This window comes from Anolis sagrei, chromosome 5, assembly GCF_037176765.1.
Source record: "Anolis sagrei isolate rAnoSag1 chromosome 5, rAnoSag1.mat, whole genome shotgun sequence".
Lineage (NCBI taxonomy): Eukaryota > Metazoa > Chordata > Lepidosauria > Squamata > Dactyloidae > Anolis > Anolis sagrei.
The window spans coordinates 19,715,863-19,738,068 of NC_090025.1; the positions used below are offsets into that span (position 1 = coordinate 19,715,863).

General features: G+C 37.5%; 1 protein-coding gene across 2 annotated transcripts in view; it reads right to left on the reverse strand.

Moving 5' to 3' along the window:
* Window positions 1-22,206, reverse strand: part of KLHL8 (kelch like family member 8) — a 29,280-nt gene that overhangs the window by 4,627 nt on the left and 2,447 nt on the right. The window contains exons 2-9 of one of the 2 annotated variants that reach the window (XM_060779265.2): window positions 13,285-13,606; window positions 9,377-9,697; window positions 7,567-7,753; window positions 5,487-5,630; window positions 3,723-3,834; window positions 1,545-1,713; window positions 745-904; window positions 113-317 (exon numbers count right to left, since the gene is read on the reverse strand). In XM_060779265.2, coding sequence (XP_060635248.2) covers window positions 113-317; window positions 745-904; window positions 1,545-1,713; window positions 3,723-3,834; window positions 5,487-5,630; window positions 7,567-7,753; window positions 9,377-9,697; window positions 13,285-13,488 — 1,502 coding nt within the window. In that variant the 5' untranslated portion in view covers window positions 13,489-13,606. Of the gene's footprint in view, window positions 1-112; window positions 318-744; window positions 905-1,544; window positions 1,714-3,722; window positions 3,835-5,486; window positions 5,631-7,566; window positions 7,754-9,376; window positions 9,926-13,284; window positions 13,607-22,206 lie in introns of both variants that reach the window. The other variant, XM_060779264.2, reaches the window with a different exon arrangement.

Consider the following 22,206-nt stretch of genomic DNA (forward strand, 5'->3'; position numbering starts at 1 on the left):
AGCTAACATGAGCCAATTCTGTAATTCCCTGGAACATCTTTGAGCTATTGTCAGATACTGTCAGTTCGATATGTACTGATCTAGCAAAGAACCAGCAAAAATCTCAAATTACCTGTTCGCCACAGGATCATAGGCTTCCACTGTATTCAGGTAAGCGTTTCCATTATGTCCTCCCACTGCAAAAATTTTCCCCATTAAAGTTGCTATGCCAACTCCACCTCGAGGAGTTGTGAGTTCTGCTACATATTCCCACTTGCTTCCACTGCGAGGGTCAAATCGTTCAACAGAGCTAAGTGGTGAATTGTCATCAAAGCCGCCTACATAAAGACATACGTAAGAAAGAAGCAGTTGCTATATGGTAGTTTAGGTAAATCAATCTCTCTCTCATCTATATATATATATATATATATATATATATATATATATATATATATATAAATGCTCTGTGCATAATGAGTACCTTAAAAACAAAAGAACCAATGAATGAAATCACACCAAACTTGACAAAAAGAGTCTCACAACACAAGGAGTGACCATTACTCAAAAATTATGATTTTTGTCATTTGGGAGTTGTAGTTGCTGGGATTTATAGTTCACCTACAATCAAAGACCAATCTGAACTCTACCTTTCTATGATTCTATGAAAAGATTAAATCAGTCATTGCAATTAGATGTGACTACCTCGACTGCTCAGGTTATAGCAGAGCTTCTGAAAAACACTTGTCATCTCGATGGGTTACTTACCTACTACATATAAACAGCCATGAAGCTCACTAACTCCATTGCCAGCTCTTCGCTGACCCATTTCCTTTACTTCTATCCATTTATCCAGATAAGGATCATACTTTTCCACACTGGAAAGGGAAGCAGTACCATCATTCCCACCGACAGCATATACATAGTTCTGAAAGGAGGAAAGGGTGAGAAGAACTTTACATCCAAAAGCAGGGCCTCAGAAGGTGAATTAGAAAGCATTATCAGAACAAAAACAATCCCTCCAGTCCCTTTTAATTCCTCAACAGAAGTTATTGTTGTACAACTCCTTTGTTATACAGCAAATGTCTGTCCCCAGTTAAGACTTCAGCAAAGTCTAGTTACCAATGTAAAATTCATGGAGTTGCTATAACACAAGCGACTTGAAGGCACATACACAGATATCAAGAACCTAAAAAGAGAAGGCTTTCAGTCAGATTCATTGACAAGCTTGTCAGAGTTTTGGAAATGAGTTGCCAATAGACTGTTTCTCTCAAATAATCCAAATTTGAACTTTACTAATATGCACCCATATTGTTACATGATGAAATTTACAAACAGGTGAACATCTATTTGAACAAAGAATTTTTCACCAATTTAATTTTTACCTGTGGTTAAGTTATTACCCTGAGTTGAGGCATTAGCTGAAGCAATGATAGTGACAGCCCATTCAGAAATACTGGCTTTCACACAACCTTACCATGCTTGAATATGTCTAGGGGCAAAAAGCAGCACCTCACACCTTCTTATAGTGCTGGGCTTCTAACCAACTAAGAAATATAACTGTTTACCATCAGAGCCACAGAACCAACTCCTCCCCGAGGCGTATTCATGGGTGCAACTCCACTCCACTGATCAGATTCGATGTCATACCTCTCCACCTCACTGAAGCAAGTATTATCATCCAAGCCTCCTATGGCATAGATGGGGCCTCCAAGAGAGGCAAGAGCAATTCCTCTCCTATTAGAAACAAAGCTGGGTTAATGGAATGCATCATTCATTATGCCACAACTGATAATGCTTATAAGCCAGTACAGTTTCCCATCATATACCGAGGATTTTGAGCATCTTATTAATCGCTTTGAGTCACCTCCGGGCTGAAAAAGGCATTATATAAATGTGGTAAATAATAAATAAGTAAATAAATAAAATCAGACTAAAGTCAGCCCTCCACATTTTCAGATTCAACATTTGCAAAATGGATTATCCATTCATTTAAGTAATATGTCCTCTCCTTCAAGTCTCTATGTTCTCCATTGCAAACCTATAATTAACTCTACTGGAGATTGGCCATAGAACTATGCTGGAGGATTAGAGATTACTAGAGAATTCTTCTCTAGCCATTTGTAGGTCCCCCAGGCACAAACCTGTGGTTAACTTCTGGCAGCAGATACTGTGGAACAAAAAATTAAAATATACATACGCAATAGATTTAAAAGAAAATTGGATAAAAATGTTCCACAGATGGTATACCACACCGAAACAATTGGCTAAAATGTATAAAACAGTTTCTGATAAGTGTTGGAAATGCCTGGAACAGGTTGGCTCCTTCTACCATATGTGGTGGACTTGCAAAGAAGCAGTAAAGTTTTGGAGGGTAATTCATGAAGAGACACAAAATATTTTAAAAAGAACATTTATAAGAAAACCAGAGTATTATTTGTTAGGTTTTACAGATATAGATCTACAACTGACAGAACAAGAGGATAAACCTTTTACATATATGACGACTGCCGCTAGAATTGTTTTTGCTAGAGAATGGAAGAAAGACTCAGTCCCACCCGTACAGGAATGGGTGGAAAAAATCAGAGGAATAAAGGACATGGATGAATTGACTTTTTTGTTGAAGAAAAATACAGGTATGATACTAAGAAGAACGAATTGGGATAATCTCCATGAATATCTGGACAATTTGGGGGAAAAAGAAACAAGAGAGACAATTTCTTTTTGAACTTATTTTATATTTTTGAATAAGAAGAAGATATGATCCAAGAAGATAGAATGGAAGTCATTTTTTTTCTTTTTTGTGTTTTTTGTGTATTTTTGTAGAATTCTTTTTAGGGGTTATTTGGGATTTTAGTATACTTTTTTGTTTCTTCTTTTTTCTCTTTTTTTCTTTATTTCCTCACTTTCCTATACTTTATTGTTCTCACTCTTTCGTTGTAATCTATATAAAAATTAATAAAATTCTAATTAGAAACTTCTGGCAGCAGATACTGACACCAAGGACATACTAAAACAATTAGAGAGGTGTTTTCTATGGTAAGATTTCTTTAAAAAATGTGTTTCCCCCCATTTTGTGGGGGTCTGGAACCCCTAATCTCAGCTAACATGGAGGACTGACTATGCCTACAAACTATCGTTAAATTCAGTTCAATTGTACTATTTGGTAAGGAACTGTAGGTTACAGCCATAAGAGAAAATCATTAATGAGCAATCAACCAATTCAGTAAAATGTGAGATCATAAACTTCTTCAAAGATGTGTCAAAATACAAAAAAAAATCAACATATATTATTGGCAGACTTAACAGAATAAAAAAAAAAACAGACTTTACATTGACTCAAGTAATTGTTTTCTAGTAAGTTCCATATCTTTATTCCGTATGTAATCTGTGGAGGATTTTTTGCAGCAAAATCAGGAATAACTTTGATTGTGAAAATGTTAATACTATCTTTAGATTATTATTTTTTTAGCTTTCAGCTTTATAACTGAGATTATATATCTATAATTCTTCAGGCAATAACTTGACAGCTCTTGCTTTTTATGCCTAGTTGATCTTTTTTGTTCATTTCTTTTTCACTAGCAGAATCATGTCCTGGTTTCAGTTTCCAGTTCTTTCCTGGTGTTTCCCATTGTACTTTAAACTGCAAGACAAATGAGCAAGTCTAATTACTTGATGGGTGTTCAGGAGTCCACATTCACTTCTTTATTTTTTAAAACGGAAGGTCCAACCCAGATTTAACTAACCTTTTGGTATTCATTGATGCTTTCATCATCCATTTATTTGACAGAGGATCAAACATTTCCATGCTGCCTAAGTGTTCATTTCCATCATGCCCACCTACTGCATACACTTTACCTGAAAAACAAAATGATGTAGTAATCACACAAACTAGTATAACTGTCAATTTATAATACATCTGCCTATTGCTAAAAGTTATAAAAATTCTACCTTGCTGGTATCACTTAAAGGGTTAAGTAGTCTGGATAGTGTAAGTACAACCAGCAGGATATTACAGACTGTTGCCAGGGATGGGAATCATAAAGATGTTAATGACTGTATTTCCCAGCATTCTCCACCACTATCTATAATAGCTAGGGCAGCTAGGAGTTGCAATTCAGCTTTATCTGGAGGGCCACACAGTTCTCACTCATAAGAACTTATTAGGTATATCTAATGATATATATTGCACCCTATTGATTATTTCCTCCAATTAAATGAACACAATTTCCAATTACTTAATGATCTAAACAACATTGTTACAATCACAAAAAATAATTTCTATGTCTCTGTCATTTACAAACTAATTTTGAATTTCAGGTGCATACCCCTATAACCAGTATCTAAAGGGAAACTGGTTATGATATTGTGGAAAACCTTTTCAATTGTGGTGTCCAAGCTTGGAATTTTATGTGAGCAGAAATTAATTTGGTTCCCTCTCTGATATCCCCCACCCCCATCTTTTGATGACTTCTCTAATTTGTAGGCATTTGACCTCTTAAACTGTTTGAGTTTTAGTTTCCCCTGAGTTCTTAGTTTTCTTTAAAAAAAAAAAAACAACTGCCTACATATTATTCCATATAGTTTTTACAAATTAGCCTTAATGCATTTAATTTCACAGTGAGGTACCATGGGTATCCTCTTTAATTGGAAAGTCACGGTTTGAAATATTGTAAAGTAGGTCACTGGCAAAGATGTTGGTTTTTCACTAGAAAATTAAGCACAGAAAATGTCTACAGGGCTTAAAGAGAAACAAGAAAAATCCATTGGCAATTAAAGAGTTCTGCATATTTTTACAAAGTTAATATTAAACCAGCAAAGTGTGTGAAGATACAAATTCAGGGTGGTGGTGGAAAGGCATCAAAAAAGCTATTTTTGTTAATCTGCTGTATACCATCCTAACCCCAATTATTTTAGTCAGATTTTAAGAGCTTTGCATGGATTTAATATGTTAAATGTATTATGTGATGTTTATTTAAGTTGGTTTTCTTATTTGTTATATGTTTCACTGGCATTAAATGTTTGCTATTGTGTTTTATATTGTTGTAAGCTGCCCTAAGTCCCCTTGGAAAGATAGACTGGGCTATAAATAAAGATGATGATGATGTGAAATGAGTGCTAAAAAGAGTAAACTAATGGATCCTTCAAATTTCAGCTACTTGTTCTGGGATCCAAAAGCAACTTCACAAAAAAGTGATCTTTGATATTTATACAGCGAATATTAAATATATATGTCATCCTATTTCTGAGGAGAATATATCCTTCATAATACAAATTCAATGTGAGTTTCTATGGTCATTATTTTTAGTACTGGAGAGGGTTGATCTCTTATAACAAAATACCAAACTTATATTTGAGATGAAAACAAAATGTTGTATGTTTTCATTTCAAGAAATTAATTATGTTTTGGGTTAGTTTATATACAAAGGCTAGAATTCCAATTGACAGAACAGCTGAAGCATCAACTCGGAAATATGCATCTTAGAATAAAGTTGACTTTTTTTACCAACCTCCCACAGAGATGACACCCACATGTCTCCGTCTACTGTTCATCTCAGGACCAAAAAACCAACTGTTCTTGTTTACTGAGTAGCATTCAATACTGCGAAAAGGGTCACCAGATCCACCTCGACCACCAACACAGAAAAGGACACCTAATAAGAAAGATGCAGTGGTTCAAGGTAGTGACATGAAATTCCGGCAGTATTTTGAATCCGGAAGAACATTATTTACTTGTATCTTCAACAAAGCAAAATATATGGAAAACTGGGGAGGAAAAATAGCAGGATTAGTATCCTTTACAGAATGAAAATCAGTTTGTTACTTTGGCAACATAAAGCATATTATGTTTAATTTTGTATAGCATAAAAATATCACATTTGGAATATTACAGTTTATTCAGATTATAAATAGAAATGGAATTTAGTTGACATTTTATTTTGTGTTACAAATACAAGGTCCTGAACTGCACATGAACTGTAAGCAACATCTTTGGTTTATGAGTCAAGCAAAGACAAAAAAAACAACAACAAAGAATCAACATAAGCAAATAAAAATGCTTTCTCTCCTCCTGAATGAACATGTTCTGGCAAAGAAACACGTAGCAGAAACTAGTCTGTTTGGTTGACTTATTTTTCCTTGTAGCCATTTAACACTAGCAGTACAAGGTGAATAATTCTACCCAAACAAACTTTGTTCAAATTAAGCCAATGTTTTTATAGCATAGATACAAAAGTTGACAAAAAAATATCCAGTTCAGCCTTGAATGCAGATTTGAAAAAGGTAATATCACTTTTAAATGTTACTAATCCTATCTATTCATAATGACGACAATATGCCAAAGGTAATGTTCAGCTATACTGCTACAAAGTTCAACAACAGACAGACAAAATCCAGCTTAATTTTACTATTAAACTCAATGAAAGCAGATGATATGCATTTTAGGTGGTAAAGTCCTTTGATATTTGAAAAGGGTGGTCCACAAAATGCCTGCAGCTGCCAATAATTTGAGCCTCCTCAATGCCTCCTAGAGGCTATGAAAAGTTTGGCTCCATAATGTGCTCTAGGGGACATGCCCGGGCAATTTCTTGACTTCTTCAAACACACCCAGGCCATTTACCTAAGTCTAAAATAGCCCAAGTCTCTCAGCAAAAATGGCATATTACTTCCATGCACTCAGGGTATGTTGGCTTGAACTGGAAGAAGAGGGGCCTATGAAGGTCCCCTTATGAGCCAACGAAGCCCACAACACCCAACAGTTGTCCACCCCTATACTGTATAAGGTCACTCAAATACAAATACAACTGTGTGATGCCATGATTTTTTTTTCATGTCAGAAGTGACTTGAGAAACTGCAAGTCACTTCTGGTATGAGAGAATTGGCTGTCTGCAAGGACGTTGCCTAGAGGATGCCCGGATGCTTTACCATCCTATGGGAGGCTTCTCTCATGTCCCCGCATGGGATGCTGGAGCTGACAGACAGAAGCTTACCCTGTCTTGTGGATTCGAACTACCGACCTTCAGGTCAGCAGTTAAGTCGGCACAAGAGTTTAACTCAATACACCACAACGGCTCCTTACTGCCATGATGGCTGCCTATTTCATACATATTTCAATTAGCCAAAAAGAAATCTGCTAGCTTGGTTTACACAAGAAAACTCAGAATAGCTCAGCTATTCCTACCTATGAAAGTATCAAACTCTGACATTTTCATGCGCAGCTTTCTGCGCACAGGGAGTCCCTGAGTTACAAACATCTGATTTACAAATGATTCCTAGTTAAGAACAGGGGTAAGACAACAGGAAGTGAGAGAAATCTACCACTCAGAAGGGAATTTCATTCCTGAAAGAGTTATTCTGGGAAAAAGGTGTCTCCACTGAAGCTTTATCAAAAAAATCCTTGTTTCCAGAACAAGCCATTTTTTTTTTCAAAATCCAGTTATCACAAGCACACACCATGCAGCATTTCGGGAGGAGGGGGTAATGAATAGAGAGCTGGGAACAAATGGTTAATTCAAATTAATCTATTAGGCACGCACCGGTCCCACTGCTGAACAGGCAGATTTCAAGAAAAAGATGAGCTGAAGCATTACCTGCAGTGTGCTTCCTTGGTGTGGTCCTGACAGAATATTCAAAATCTGGTACTGTATGACTGCTCAAGTGAAGGTGGTAGTTTCTTGCTTCATCCAACAAGTCCCTACATTTTAGATTCTGTTTGACAATCTCTTCTTTTGCCACCACTCCCATAAGAAAGCAAATGGGCAACAGAGGCAGGCGTACCTAGAGACAATGCATTTAAATGAAATGGAAATTATCAAGTCCTACACTAACATGTAGGTGCAATGCAAAATATTCAAAGCTACTGAAAGGAATGATAATTTGTCTGTAACGGTCTCATACTGTAAGGCACAAGGCTTCACTAGTAATACGCTATGCAACTTGATCAACTGAGGGAAGTATCGGCTTATCTATTTAAAATGGCTGCAGAAATTAAAAGTGAAGAACTAGCCATGCAACAAAGTGCAGGTTTCTTTTTAATCATTTTCATTCTATTAGAGATAAATCTTGCCTCTTCTGCTTTGTTCAATAACTGGATGGTTGGAACATTGCAAAACTGACTATATTTCATGAAGTTGCAAGAGCAGGTTCAGGGCATGTCAGAAATCTTGTGAGGCACTAGACAACCTGAATCATAAGAACATCACATGGAAATCCTAGAGAAAATGGACTACACCAGGCATTCAACCATTTCTGGTTGAAGGTCCTCTTTTGTAAAGGCCAGTCATGTTAACGAAGCAGTTTGGGACTTGTAACAAACATGAACAGCTAGAGATATGTTCCTGTTGCAGACCTTGATAGCAGGCAGTACTAGTACATATGTACTAGTGTCATTGGGACACTAGTACATATGTGGCACAGTGGGTTAAACTTGCTAATCAAAAGGTCAGTGGTTTGAATCTGGGGAGTGGAGTGAGCTCTCGCTGTTAGCCCCAGCTTCTGCCAACCTAGCAATTCGAAAACATGCAAATGTGAGTAAATCAATAGGTACTGCTCCGGCAGGAAAGTAACAACTCTCCATGCAGTCATGCTGGCCACATGACCTTGGAGGCATCTACTGACAATGGCAGCTCTTTGGCTTAGAAATGGAGATGAGCACCACCCCCCAGAGTTGGACACAATTAGACTTACTGTCAAGGGGAATCCTTTATCTTTTTATTAGTGTCCTTAATGCAAATTAATGAAGCTGCAAAAGCCTCTTTGAGTCTCTTTGTGGAGAGAAAAACTGAGTATAAACTTCATTATCATCATCACCACCACCACCACCACAACAAACAGATAGAGGGCATTTTACTGGTTATGGCTGTTGTGGTGGTGGTGGTGGTGGTGGGAATCCAGCTATGCATACATTATGCACATGGCTGGATTCTCCATGGACACATAAATTTATATCCCATGTCCCTGTTAGTAGAGAACGGTTCCTTGAGAACCCATATAAACATATAGTTGTTAGGTTGCAGAAATATTCCAACAGGTGCCATAAGAAAGTGACATTAGTCTGAGTGTTACAGGTTTTATTCATTTACATTAAACTAATGGCCCATTTATAAATGCAGAATGATAACTGAGGACTGCTCCAAAACAAAAATTTCAATGGAGATACATTGTCACGAGTGCAATGACATTCAAGAGAAGCAATTCCTGCATTCCGCTGCCAATTTTCAAGTACTGTGTGATGACAAGAAGCGGATGTGTGCAAGCTAGTCCGTCTATTTTAGCGTTTGAGAAATTACTGACATTCAAAATGCCATTACTGCTTGTGCTTCTAACTCCAATAGGCAGAGAATACAAAAATGAAATGTTCATGAATTCATCCTTTACCCCATATATTCCTCTAATTCTTACCTGTGCAATTATTTCATCTAACCATGTAGCATGATGCTGTGGATTAGCAAGGAGCCATTTAATAGCAGCACGATAAACCTGCTTTTCACTCTCAATGCTCAGATCATTTGAAGACAACAGTTTATGCAGGTGTTGAGGTGACACACTCACAAAGTCTTCACACTCCACGACTTCAGCAAAATGTTCACAAGCATAGCGATCTGCCATGTCCATCAAGTCAACCCGGTTGTGACTTTCGGCAAAAGCCCTCACTGCCAGGCAATTTGAAGGATGAAAATGCAGTTTCATGTACTCACAGCAAGCTTTGGCCACCACTTCCACCTGGAGAATGCAGGCAGCATATAAGAGAGGCTGGACATTGTCTACTGTCAAAGTCAGTCGAGATGAGTACACAAACTTGACTAAATCCTCTATGGCATCACCATCGAAGTCTTTGATCTCAATCAATGACTGCTTGGCTTCTGCCATTTCGGAAAGAAACATGGCTCGGAAGTACGGAATAACACAAGCAAGTACAAGCTTGTGACAGGAAATCAGTTTCGACCCCACCTATTAAGAAAACATACATTTGTTTTAGTAGAAACTGAGCTATTTTTGCATAATCCAGAGGTTAGTAACCTGTCCTTCTCAGGCTTATAGAAGTTCATGGGGAGGCACAAATATAAAAATATTTTCTTACACTTTCCTTCCTTTTATTATCAAAATTGTGTTTTAAATACATTTGGAAGACCATAACTTTAATCAGATTCTTAAAGCAGTCAATGCCCTCACTCTTCAAAAAGATTAACAATGAATGTTGAGATCTTTAATCTGAGACCCTTGCAGAATTGTTTTAAGTTTCAGAAGAAGATGCCAGAAACACAGAGGAGTTTTAAAATCCAAGGCTGTCAAGTTAACAGGATACCAATGCTAGTATTTTTATTTTATGTAATCAGATTATCTTTCCCATTTGTAAACAATGCTAATTCCTTCATCTCTCTTGGGAAGGGGACATGGGGACACTGCTTTGTGCTTATATGAAAACATTCTCAACATAACAATTAAAACCATCAGATGCAGACTTGCAATCTTTTGTGAACAACATCACTTTCATTTCCCTTTGCAAAATATTTCTACACGACCTTTGCCAATGAACTTCATGTTTTTTTCCCTTTCTTTGTCTAATAAAGGTGTTACCAATGTCTATTCTGGATTTTCCATTACAAACTGCCATCAATATAGTCTACAAATTAAATATGTACCTTGAGCACATGAATTCCCCATTTTCAAAAATAAATTATGGTTTTCTATTAGATGTGTACTGTCATATAACATACATTACAGTCACATCAGAGTGCTTTGCTCAAAATGTTTTGCAAATAGTTTTAAACCATAGTTTCTCTTCACAATATTTAATGTCTTTGTCTCAATAAACAAATATCTGATTTGAAATGATATATGATTTGAAGCAGGGCACATACAATATAAAGTTATGGCTGAAACTAAAAAGCCTGACAGTAGTATAAAACTTATTTGAAAATGAGAGGTGAGAAATACTCTCCTGGGGATAAGCAGATTGTAAAGTCATGGTGTGTAAGGAAACAGCACCATTAGATCTGTCACACCCATAAAATTATTGTTGAGATAAGTTTCCAATTGAGCTATTTTTATTGCCTGCATGAATTATTTAGTAATTTTTTCACAGCCTACATCATGAAGTTGCTGTCACTAAAATGATTATGTCCTGTTTGCAATTTATTACTACATGTTTTATCCCATCATCTCAATCAGATAATCTTAATTATTTATAGTCACAGTCATCCAAGAGAGTTGCTTCCCAAAATAAGCTCATGGAAGTAACTGAACAGCATATGGCTTTAGAAAATGTACTGCCATGAAACACACAGAAATAATTATATCCAGTCAAGATCTCTAAATTATAAATTGGGTAGACCTGGCTGTACGGTATGACCCACAGAGTGGCCTGAATGTACACAGGTTGATTATCTATCAATGAGTGACAAGTGGCCAACACATATACATAACTGATATTTCTGAAGATAAAGACAATAATGGTTTGCTTTCTATTGCATAGTCACCCTGGATGAAAAAATATATTGAAGATTAAGGTAATTTGATAATGCAAGCGTGAATTAACAGAGGCACATGTGGCATACATATCCCCCAAGCCCTTTTGGAGCCCATCATCCTATCCAGGAACCTCCCTATGACCTTGGTAATATAATATTTTCCACAAAAATGATGTTTCCACGTGCCAAACACAACTGTTCTGTGATAAAATTGGATGTAAATCCCCCAACATTGGAGAAATGTGAAAATCAAACCAAAAGAAGAAACCAAGACAATCCTGAATTCCATTTTTAAATCATTACATAATTTTTCATTCTGTCAACAAGAACTGCCCTGAAGACTGTTGAAGTTGCTCAAAGCCCTGATAAAAGTTACTAAACTTCTACTTGAAGATTAAATTGTTTGGAGTATCAAAATGTATAACGTATTTAATGCTAAACATTGAATAATCCAACATTCTTATGACTTCATTTTAAAAAGTTTGTCTTGCTCATTTTGTCATTTTTCATAGACTTTCTAAAACAAAGGGGAAAATTTTCCTATGATTCTGTTTTCTAACAAACACTTCAAAAAACCATAAAAATTTACAAAAACATTCTTGAGAAACACTTCAAAACATGTTGCAGATACTGAAGAGTCTGATAGGCAAAACTTGAAATAAAATGTCAAAGGAACAGGCAGAAAAGAAAAAAAATTAAAGACTTAAAATATATACAATACCATGGTTATACCGTGGCTTTTAAATGCTAGCTTCCATTCAAAGACTCTGAGAATGTAAAAAAATCAAATACCAAACTGAGCAGAAACATTTGTGACAAAAATGACTGTATTTTACAAGCCGACATCCATGTGTCATATCCTTTTCATTACCACCATATTTTCAGCTGATAGACCCAGGGCTAAAATGCTTTTTTTTTTTTTTTGTAAAAACGTTGCCATTATCTTTATTAAGTCTTTCTCCCTAATATGTCAGTGTACCTCTTGGGAGAGATTTATAGCAAACCACTCCAAGAGTTTCATCAGTTGAATTACATATTAATTTCATAAATAAAGAACTGAACAGTTTTGAATGACCTTCATATAAACTTCTCAAAAAACCATTTGTCAAGCTAGATTCTTTAAAGGCAATTGCAGATTCTGCAGCAAATTCAAAAATGATTGGTGTTGAATTCACCCCTTTTCCCATGATCCACAGAAGGAAACAGGTAAAAATACTAGTGTCTTCCAAAGACAGTAACCATATCCAGGGCTTCCAACCCTTTACTTGGATGTGCATCGCTGAGATTAGCTAAACCCACATTCAGTGAGTAGAATAATCACAAGACTAGAAAGCCCCACATACATCTTTTCATATTAGTTATACAGCTAGAACACTAGAACTAGGCTTTCATATGTCACAGCCTGAACTCAGAAAAGTTATGCCCACTGGTTATGTTGACTGGACAGATCTGGCAGCTGTAGCTCCGAAAGGAACTTTTCAAAGTCACAATATCAAAACAGTCAATTCAAGACAACATCAGTTATGCTAGTTGAGTGGGTTAAAATTGGCACCGTGGGCTATACAAGTATGCAACTCTGAACTAAAGGAAGTGACTTTCTCATTTGAGCTCATGACCATAATTACATAACAGTCACAGCTTCCCACACATGCCAACTGTTCTGCAAAACTTGCAGTACTCTTAGCAATTTTTTTAAAAAGTGGAGAAACATGGCAGAATGCCAATTCACAAATGCCAACAGTACCTGGTAAAAAAGCAAACCCACTTTCTGACACAGAGAAAATTGGTGTAAAAAGATCATAATTTGTACACAAAGAAGTATGAAATATGTATCATCACCTTTAGTGTAACATCACACAGTTCCCCAGCTTCATAGAAACGAAGGAGAGAACTGTGGAAATCCTTCCAGGCTTCATTTGCTTCAAACACAAATGTCTCTTCTTCCGCATCACTGTTCACCGGCGACCTTTCATGTTGCTGCTGCCTTTTCCCTTTAACCACACGGTGTTTTGCTTGCTCTGGAATCATAGAGTCAGAAGCCATTAGCTGCTATCTCCTTCCAAATCTGTTGTCAATCTCCATAAGACGCCAAGGCAGACATTGTGCCAAGCAAATCAGATTAAATATCCAGTCCTGAGTGGAACCGTCACTTTCTGATTTACTGTAGGAAAGAGAAAAAATATTCTTCAGTAGAAGTCTTAATTACATATTATCTGAAACCCTTTACCCATTTTTAGTTTGCCTCTTTGAAGAGTCTAATGTACAAGACCAGTAAAAAGGAGATTATGAATAACCCTGATCCTTAAAATATGGCAAAAAACATTGCCATGTCTTACAACAGGTTGGATCAGACTGCTAAAAGATTTGCCTAATGCTACAGTAAATAGTTTACATTAAGTCACTCAACACTTTTGGATCCAACCAAATGCCTTCCAGTACTTCTACCACAAACAGCTTAAGTAAATAGATGCAAGGAGAAACAGATACTGAAATAAATGGAAGAAAAAGTTGTGGTAAATAATTAGAGTTCTCTATCTCTTTGCAGGTAACACAAATCTTGAATATCTCTCTATTCTTGTTACAATTACTACTTGAGGAAGAAAGGGTCGTGAAAAAGCAGTGTCCTTCTTTGTATGAATGCTGCCTGTAGAACTGTTCTAGAAAAGCTGTCTAGAACAGTATTTCTCAATCTGGGAATTGGGACCCCTGGGAGGGGGCGCAAGGGGGTTTCAGAGGGGTCACCAAACACCAACAGAAAACATACATATTTCTGATGGTCTTAGGAACCCGTTTGGCAGAGAAGGCTGAAGATCTCTCTGCCCGTCCTTTTCCTTTTTGGAAACAGATGGTGAATCCTCCCACCAGAAGCACTCTTCTGCTGTGATTGGCTGGCCTCTCAACCAAGGGGAGGGCTGCTTCTGAGACTTCAAGCGAGGAGGGGAGAGCAAGCATTCTGGGTGCATGGCAGCGTGGTGCAAATGTGCGGGCGAGGGAGAGCTTGCGAGGCTGCAGGGAGGCTTGCACTAGCAAGTCCCTTCAAGGCATGGGGGTTGTGTGTGGGAAGATTGGCCCAATTATATCATTGGTGGGGCTCAGAATGCTCTTTGATTGTAGGTGAACGATAAATCCCTGCAATCACAACTCCCAAATGTCAAGGTCGATTTTCCTCAAACAATGTTCACAGTTGGGCATATTGAGTTTCTGTGCCAAGTTTGGTCCACATCCATCATTGCTTGAGTCCACAGTGTTGTCTTGATGTACGTGAACTACAACTCCAAAACTCAAAGTCAATGTCCACCAAACTCATCCAGCATTTTCTGTTTTGTTACTTGTTTGATTCAATTCCATCGTTGGTGGAGTTCAGAATTCTCTTTGATTGTAGTTTAACTATAAATCCTAGCAGCTACAACTCCCAAATGACAAGATCACCCCCACCCCCACCCCCCCACCACACCAGTATTCAAATTTGGGCATATCTGGTATTTGTGCCAAATTTGATCCAGTGAATGAAAATATATCTTGCATATCAGATATTTACATTACAATTCTTAACAGTAGCAAAATTACACTTATGAAGTAGCAACAAAAATAATTTTATTGTTGGGACATCACCACAACATGAAGAACTGTATCAAGGGGTTATGGCATTAGGAAGGTTGAGAAACAGTGGTCTATTAAACCCTTGGTTCTAAGTCAAAGTGTTATAAACTGATCTCTTAAATAACTCAAGATTCTTGTGTGTATTTTTAGAGTCAAGACTTAAGCTGCAGAGTGTTTCTTTCCCAGGGTGAAAAAAAACTTTTTTGTATCGGTACACAAACAGAACTCAGCCACGAATTTAATTGCCATGTCTCTATGCAATAACATGTTGGGAGTTATAGTTTAAATCAATGGTCTTCTCTTCCAAAAAGTGCTGGTACCTCACCAAATAACAAATCCCATGATTTTATAGCACTGAGATATAACTAATAAATTGGTGTGGAACTGAATTAATTCCATAGTGAAAATGCATCCCAAGAGACAAAATAGGATGTAGGAATCATGTGGTTATATGGTAATTAAAATTTACATAAATTTTGCCCAGACCACTCCAAACCATAAATACAGTATGTAGAAAGTATGTAGAAATTAATTTACTCCACAAAACTCTTTAAGCCACCCCAAAATTATATTCAAACCTCCAAGGATGTGTCCTAAAAACTGGCATATCTCTGTATATATAGGAAAAGCATAACAAGAGCAACCCATTTATTTTAAAACAGGAGTATAAAGGGGAGGGGATGTCTATCAGGAAAAGCTTAAGGATTACCAGTACAAGTTTGGTGCTTTTAACCCAAAGTGCATTATTCTGTCAAAAACTTTGGCCTAACTACTTCTCTATACTAAATCACCTGTAGCAAGAAAAAGATCAGAATGGCAACTGTACTGACCTGCACGTATAAAGAATAATCTGATCTCCCTCACCATTTTGGAAGATCCAACATTTAGTCTTGACACTTCACATTCAGATTCACTTAATATGAAAACTACCTTCTCTTTCCTCCTTTTCATGTCTCAGTTATTACTAATTCTTCACTATAAGTGAAGTATCAAACATTATCAAACAAACCACTATTCAATTCCCGACTTCCATTTAATATTTAACATTTGGACACTTTAAATATAATACTACCAGTAGTTGTAAGAGTACTACTTTCCATATCACATGTATATAAAGACATACAAGAAAACACAAGAAAATGAAGACTGATCCCAATCAATTCAAAAATAACCTGTATCTGTGTATTCTGAATACTTGTAAAATGATTGACATGAGAATTAAACACACCTTGAACAACATTAAAATGAGAACAACTTCTAGCTTTTGTTTTCAGACAGACTTTTCTATGAATAGAGTACATTTTATCTTCTATAAATAAACTAAAACCTGCCAACTGGACATTTAGAACAAATCATTCAAAATGACTTAAGAACCTCTCATTTTACTCATTATCTCACCCACAAACATTTTAAAAAACCGTTGGGTGCCATGACATGAGACCTGTAGGTCATTATTGTCCTATAAACATTTATGTTAGAAGCAAGCAGTCAGATCATTTGAAATAGTTTTTTAAATGCACCACTCAGCATCTTATGATCTGTATACTCTCCTTTCAAAAGGCAGCTGATCACTTCTTCCACCAATCTGGAATTGGAAAGTTGCCCATTTCCCTCTAATCTGATCTCTGCACATTAGAATAATGATCTTTAGCCACTTGAAACTTCTCCAAGATGCTAAGTCTAGAAAGTTCAAGCTGTTTTTCAACAATGCAGCAGTGTTCCATTCCTTTCTCAAACAGAGTACAAGCGCTTTTCTTTGTCAACTAAAATGGCATTCTTTTCATCTCTAAGCAAGGAGTCAATTACTAGATTCATAGGTTTTAGTCCCCATTGCTATACCAACTGCCTAGTCTTGTAGTCTCTCGGTTTAATAGTAAAATTTAAAAAATACCACAGATAAACCTAGTCACATAGTATCGAGGCAAAACATGTTGGCATTTATACTGTGATCCAGTTTGTGACTATTTTGAGAAAGTTCATTGAGGGAGGGTGATGGAATACAGTTGGTCCTTTGTACCTATGGATTCTACAGCCATGGTTTCCACTATCCAGGGCTTGAAAATATTCTCACCCTTCACCCCCAAACTCCAAAAAGCAAACTTGGATTTGGCCATTTTATATAACCAATACAATTTTGTTACATTATTGTTTATAATGGAACTTGAACATCTATGGATTTGGGTATCCACTGGAGGAGCGGAAGACTATAAGGACACATTGCACCAATTGGGAGTGCAGGGCTGTAAAAATGGAAAAATAGCAAATACAAAACTGCATATTTTAAAAATGAGAAACTACCTCTGTAGGAATCTCTGGATCATCTACCATGACTCTATGGTTAACTCTATGGCTAGAAGGTGACCACAGAATAACACTAGAGAACCTACAGATTCCTAGAGAAGTGTTCTCTCTAGTTCTATCAGTATGGTAGAAGGTGACCACAGAAGTCACACTGGAACAAAGAAATTCCAAAAGAGAACATTTTAATCAAATCTGCAAAAGTCAAACCTACAAAAATGGATAACCAACTATACTCTACATTATGAAACTATTGGCACTGAAAGAACCCCCAAGGAATTGAATGGGTCAATGTACTTTTAAAGAAAGCTTTAAGAGGAATTTTCAGATTGTGCAAAGACAGCATGATATAGTGATTTGAGCACTGGATGAGGACTGTGGTGAACGGGGTTTGAATCCCTCAGCCATGGAAACCTTCACATTCTCTCAGGCTCAGAGGAAAACAGTGCTCACCTCCCCAAACAAATCAATCCAAGAAAACCCCGTGATGGATTCACCAAAACCTGGAACTGATTTGAAGCCACACAACAAAAAATATTTTGAAAAGAAATCATCATTATATATGGAACACCAAAGAAATCTCAAATAAACTAAACAGATCTATGCTCGAAGAAGTTTACAATCTAAGGTTTCATGGAAGCAGGAAACAAATGCTGTTGAGACAACTGATGCTTGTACAGGTGAGGAGAAAAACAGAAGCAAGCTCTTCTGCTATTCTGCAACTTACATCGATCAGATTAATTTCCCTACATTTCTTCATGCAGCTGGAAATCCCAATTAGCGCATGGGTCCTAACTGCATGTAAAAAGTGTTGTGTATATATGCAAAATGGAGAACAGTGTCCAGTGCTGAATTCCTTCTCTCTCCTTACCATGAACTATACATGCTACAAGCCATATAGACAGCTTTAAAGAAGGTTTATATGAGTGTGAACTAGTGCAGTTACAAAGTCCTACTTTGATGCAGTGTCTACATCCATTACTTGCTGCACTGTTATGTACAAAAGACAGAGGAGAGGAATATAGCATGGCAGAAACACAGCACAGTCTCAATGTCTCTAGGCATAGAACCAGATCTTCTGCCTCTCTAACTCTATACTGCTGCTTGATATCCACCTCAATAGAACAGATATTTATATTAAGGTAATACTATACCAAAGAACAGCAAGTGTGCGCACAAGTGTCACCGTCAAATGGCATTTTCTCACATTCTGAACTTGGTATGTAGAACAGCTGCCAAAGAAGTTGGACATTGAGCTATTTAATAAATTTTTAACTCTCTGATCAGTGCAAACCTCACAAAACTTACAAAACAAAACCACTGACCAGGAATGTGGATCATAAAAACAGCCTTATTAAAATCATATATAAAAGCTAAAGCTAAAGTCTAGTCGAGTCTGACTCAGGGGAGTGGTGCTCATCTCAGTTTCTAAGCTGAAGAGCTGGCAATGTCCATATATGCCTCCAAGGTCATGTGGCTGGCATGACTGCATGGAGCGCCGTTATTTTCCCACTGAAGTGGTATCTATTGATCTACGCACGTTTGCATGTTTTCGAACAGCTAGTTTGGTAGAAGCTGGGGCTAACAGTGGGAGCTCACTTAACTGGATTTGAACTGCTGACCTTTTGGTCAGCAAGTTCAGCAGATTAGTGGTTTAACCTGCTGAACCACCAGGGGCTTGTTAAATCATATATAGATGGCTGCAAAAATATCAATAGTCTGTTGTGGGACTGATTGACAGATCACAAAGCAGGTAGTCAAGTGTTTCTAAGGGAAGCAAATTCCACATATGAGGAGCCACAACTGAAAGAGTCTGTTTCAGGTACGTATCAATTCTAATAGATCAAAAGGCTATACTTTCAAGGCCAATCTCAAAGCACAATTTGCAGGAATGTAATTACATATAAAAATTTATTAACATAAACAAAATTAACATAAATTTTCAACCACGGCACCATAACAAAAGTAACAACATTCCTTTCTCCAACTATCCCTATCTCAACAATTAATCCTACAAATACAACAAGAATGGTTTAAAATTAGTTCTTGTCCAGACCGCCTACCATCATACAAATTATGATATTGTAATATAGTGACAGAGTCCATAAAACACCCAGAATTATCCAAATGAATGACTGTAGGCTATTTTCCAAAAGCCTTGGCTCCAAAGTGTTCATGGCCTTAAAGGGGAACACATGGGAACCTCAGGCAATTGATACAAAACTGGTGGAACATGGGATGTTAGAAATTGCATTTTGGCCAGCAATCCAACATAGAAATGAGATTTTTGAAAATAAAAAATCAAGGTTTTTACTTAGCCACCTGAGACTTCACTGTAGCTTGAAGTCAGAACTATTTGTGTTGAAGCTGATGCCACTGACATTATGTATTCACACTTGGATGTCTTTGCCAAGCTGTGAGAATGTTTGTTTTAAGCACCAATGCCCTCTGCATATAATTTATCCAAGCAGCATTTTTTAAATTCCTGTGCAGTGTTCAGAGAGTGAACACCACAGCGCAAATGCAGACAGTGAATACAAAAGCAACATGAATCCTAAATAAGTTGTCCCAGAGGAGCTTAGATGCCACCAGCTTTTTCTCATGGAAAAAGAATACCTAGCTTTTCGTCACGGTTTTTGATCCAAATAACTGTAAATAACTCTTCCCTGCAATTAAAAAAGAGGAAAGAAGTAACTGCTAAAACTTTGGACATCACCACAAAATATAAGTAGGAAATCAAAGAAGTAAATTAAATGTGAACTCAGAGCAATTGTTTTCCCCTGTTGGCTGTTAGGAATTGTGGGAGTTGAAGTCCAAAAGCTGAAGTTTGCCCAAAAAATCATGAAAGAACAATACAGTGTGTAACCAACATAAACTTACTAGCATTTCAATGGGAATGGTGGGCCTGCTTTTAGCTGATCAGATAGTCAAGTTAATTCAGATTGCTGCTGTTGTGTGACTTGAAGTTGTTTCAGACTTAGGATGACCCTAAGTCTAAAGTTTAGACCAGGGGAAAAGCAAATGATCTTGGAGGGCCACATTCGGCCCATGGGCCTTAGTTTGAGAACCCCTAGAGTAGATCAATACGTGGAAAGGTAACGGCGCTCAATGCAGTCTTGCCGGCCAAATGACTTTGGAAGTGTCTACAGACAACGTCGGCTCTTTGGCTTAGAAATGGAGATGAGCACCACTCCCCAGAGTCAGGCACAACTAGACTTAATACAAAAGACAATGGATTCCCAAAATTGCAAAAAACACAAATACTACTAAGATAGTATGTGCTTGCTATGGAATCAAACAATTGCAGAGCACTATTTAGGAGAATTTGATGCAAGTATCTATGTGTCTTTTGTTATTTATGCCTTATATGTTGGCAATACTTGGAAACATTTATCCATTTTGGGACATGTTCTAGCCACCTCTATATATTCCCTTTAGATCCATTTCTTCATTGTATCATCATACTTATCCACCTGAGGAAGATTTGATATTTTGGAGAACTTGATGTCCACTTCATTGTATCCTGCATATTTTCTCCACCTGAGGAAGACTTAAGACAGTCGAAACCGGTCTGGAAATTCCCCACATGGATATCCTCTTACAAGGGACGGAAAGCTCCACTCAATAGTATCTTTACAGAAAGTAAGGGATCTTATGACCTTAGGAGAAGTCTGCTTTACAGCAAGAAAGACTATTTTTGTGACTGATGTAAAAATCACTGTATAAATAAGTTTTTTGTTCCTTGTATATCATAAGTTGGATATATGTTTAAAATGGCATTATATAAGCTACAAAAAAACCCAACAATTTACCTCTGTTATTTATGTACTCCAGCTTGTAGTGGATTTGTGTTTTTTACAACTAGACTTAATGTCAGGGGAAACCTTTACTTTTGCATCTCTATAATTTGCCACCTTTGAAGTGCTTCACCCCACCAGGCATTATTATTATTATTATTATTATTATTAGTAGTAGTAGTAGTATATTTATTTATACCCCCACTTTATCTCAAAGTGGCTCAGGGGGGAGTCTCTCATTTGGTTTCAGCCATTGATTGAGGTTCTGGGTTTGAGCCTGCCACTTTTGGACTCTCACTTGCTGAGGTGTTCCAGCGAGTGTCCCCTGGGCACACAGAAAACTGGGTGACTTGGAAGGCACTGAACAGCCTGGGCTCTGGCACGAGATGCAGAGCCAACCTTCAGAAATGGGGCTACAAAGTGCAATCCACGACATGCAAGTGTGGAGAAGAGCAAACTACAGACCACCTGCTGCAATGCAACCTGAGCCCTACCACCTGCACAATGGAGGACCTTCTTGCAGCAACACCAGAGGCACTCCAAGTGGCCAGATACTGGTCAAAGGACATTTAATCAACTACCAAGCTTGCAAACTTTGTGTTTTGTTTGTTTAATTGTTAAAAAAAATGCAATGAAACTGTTTGGTCTACCCCTGACACGCTAAATAAATAAATCTCAAACTGGCTAAAGGCAAAAAGCATCAGCATACACATACCCACACCACTGGAGAAATTACACTGCTTAGCCGGTATTGCACCACCTGACATCCGCCGGGAAGTAGCAGCCAATAGTGAAAGGACCAAGGCAGAGACATCTCCAGCTCATCCCCTGTTTGGGTATCAGCCAGCACGTCAACGACTTAAATCAAGACATAGTTTTCTTAGAACTACAGAGACACTCGCTGGAACACCCCAGCAAGAGAGAGTCCAAAAGTGGCAGGCCCAAACCCAGCACCTCAATTCATGGGTGATACCAGATGAGAGACTCCCCCCTGGGCACTCAGAAGACTGGGCGACTTGGAAGGCGCTGAACAGATTGCGCTCTGGCACCACGAGATGCAGAGCCA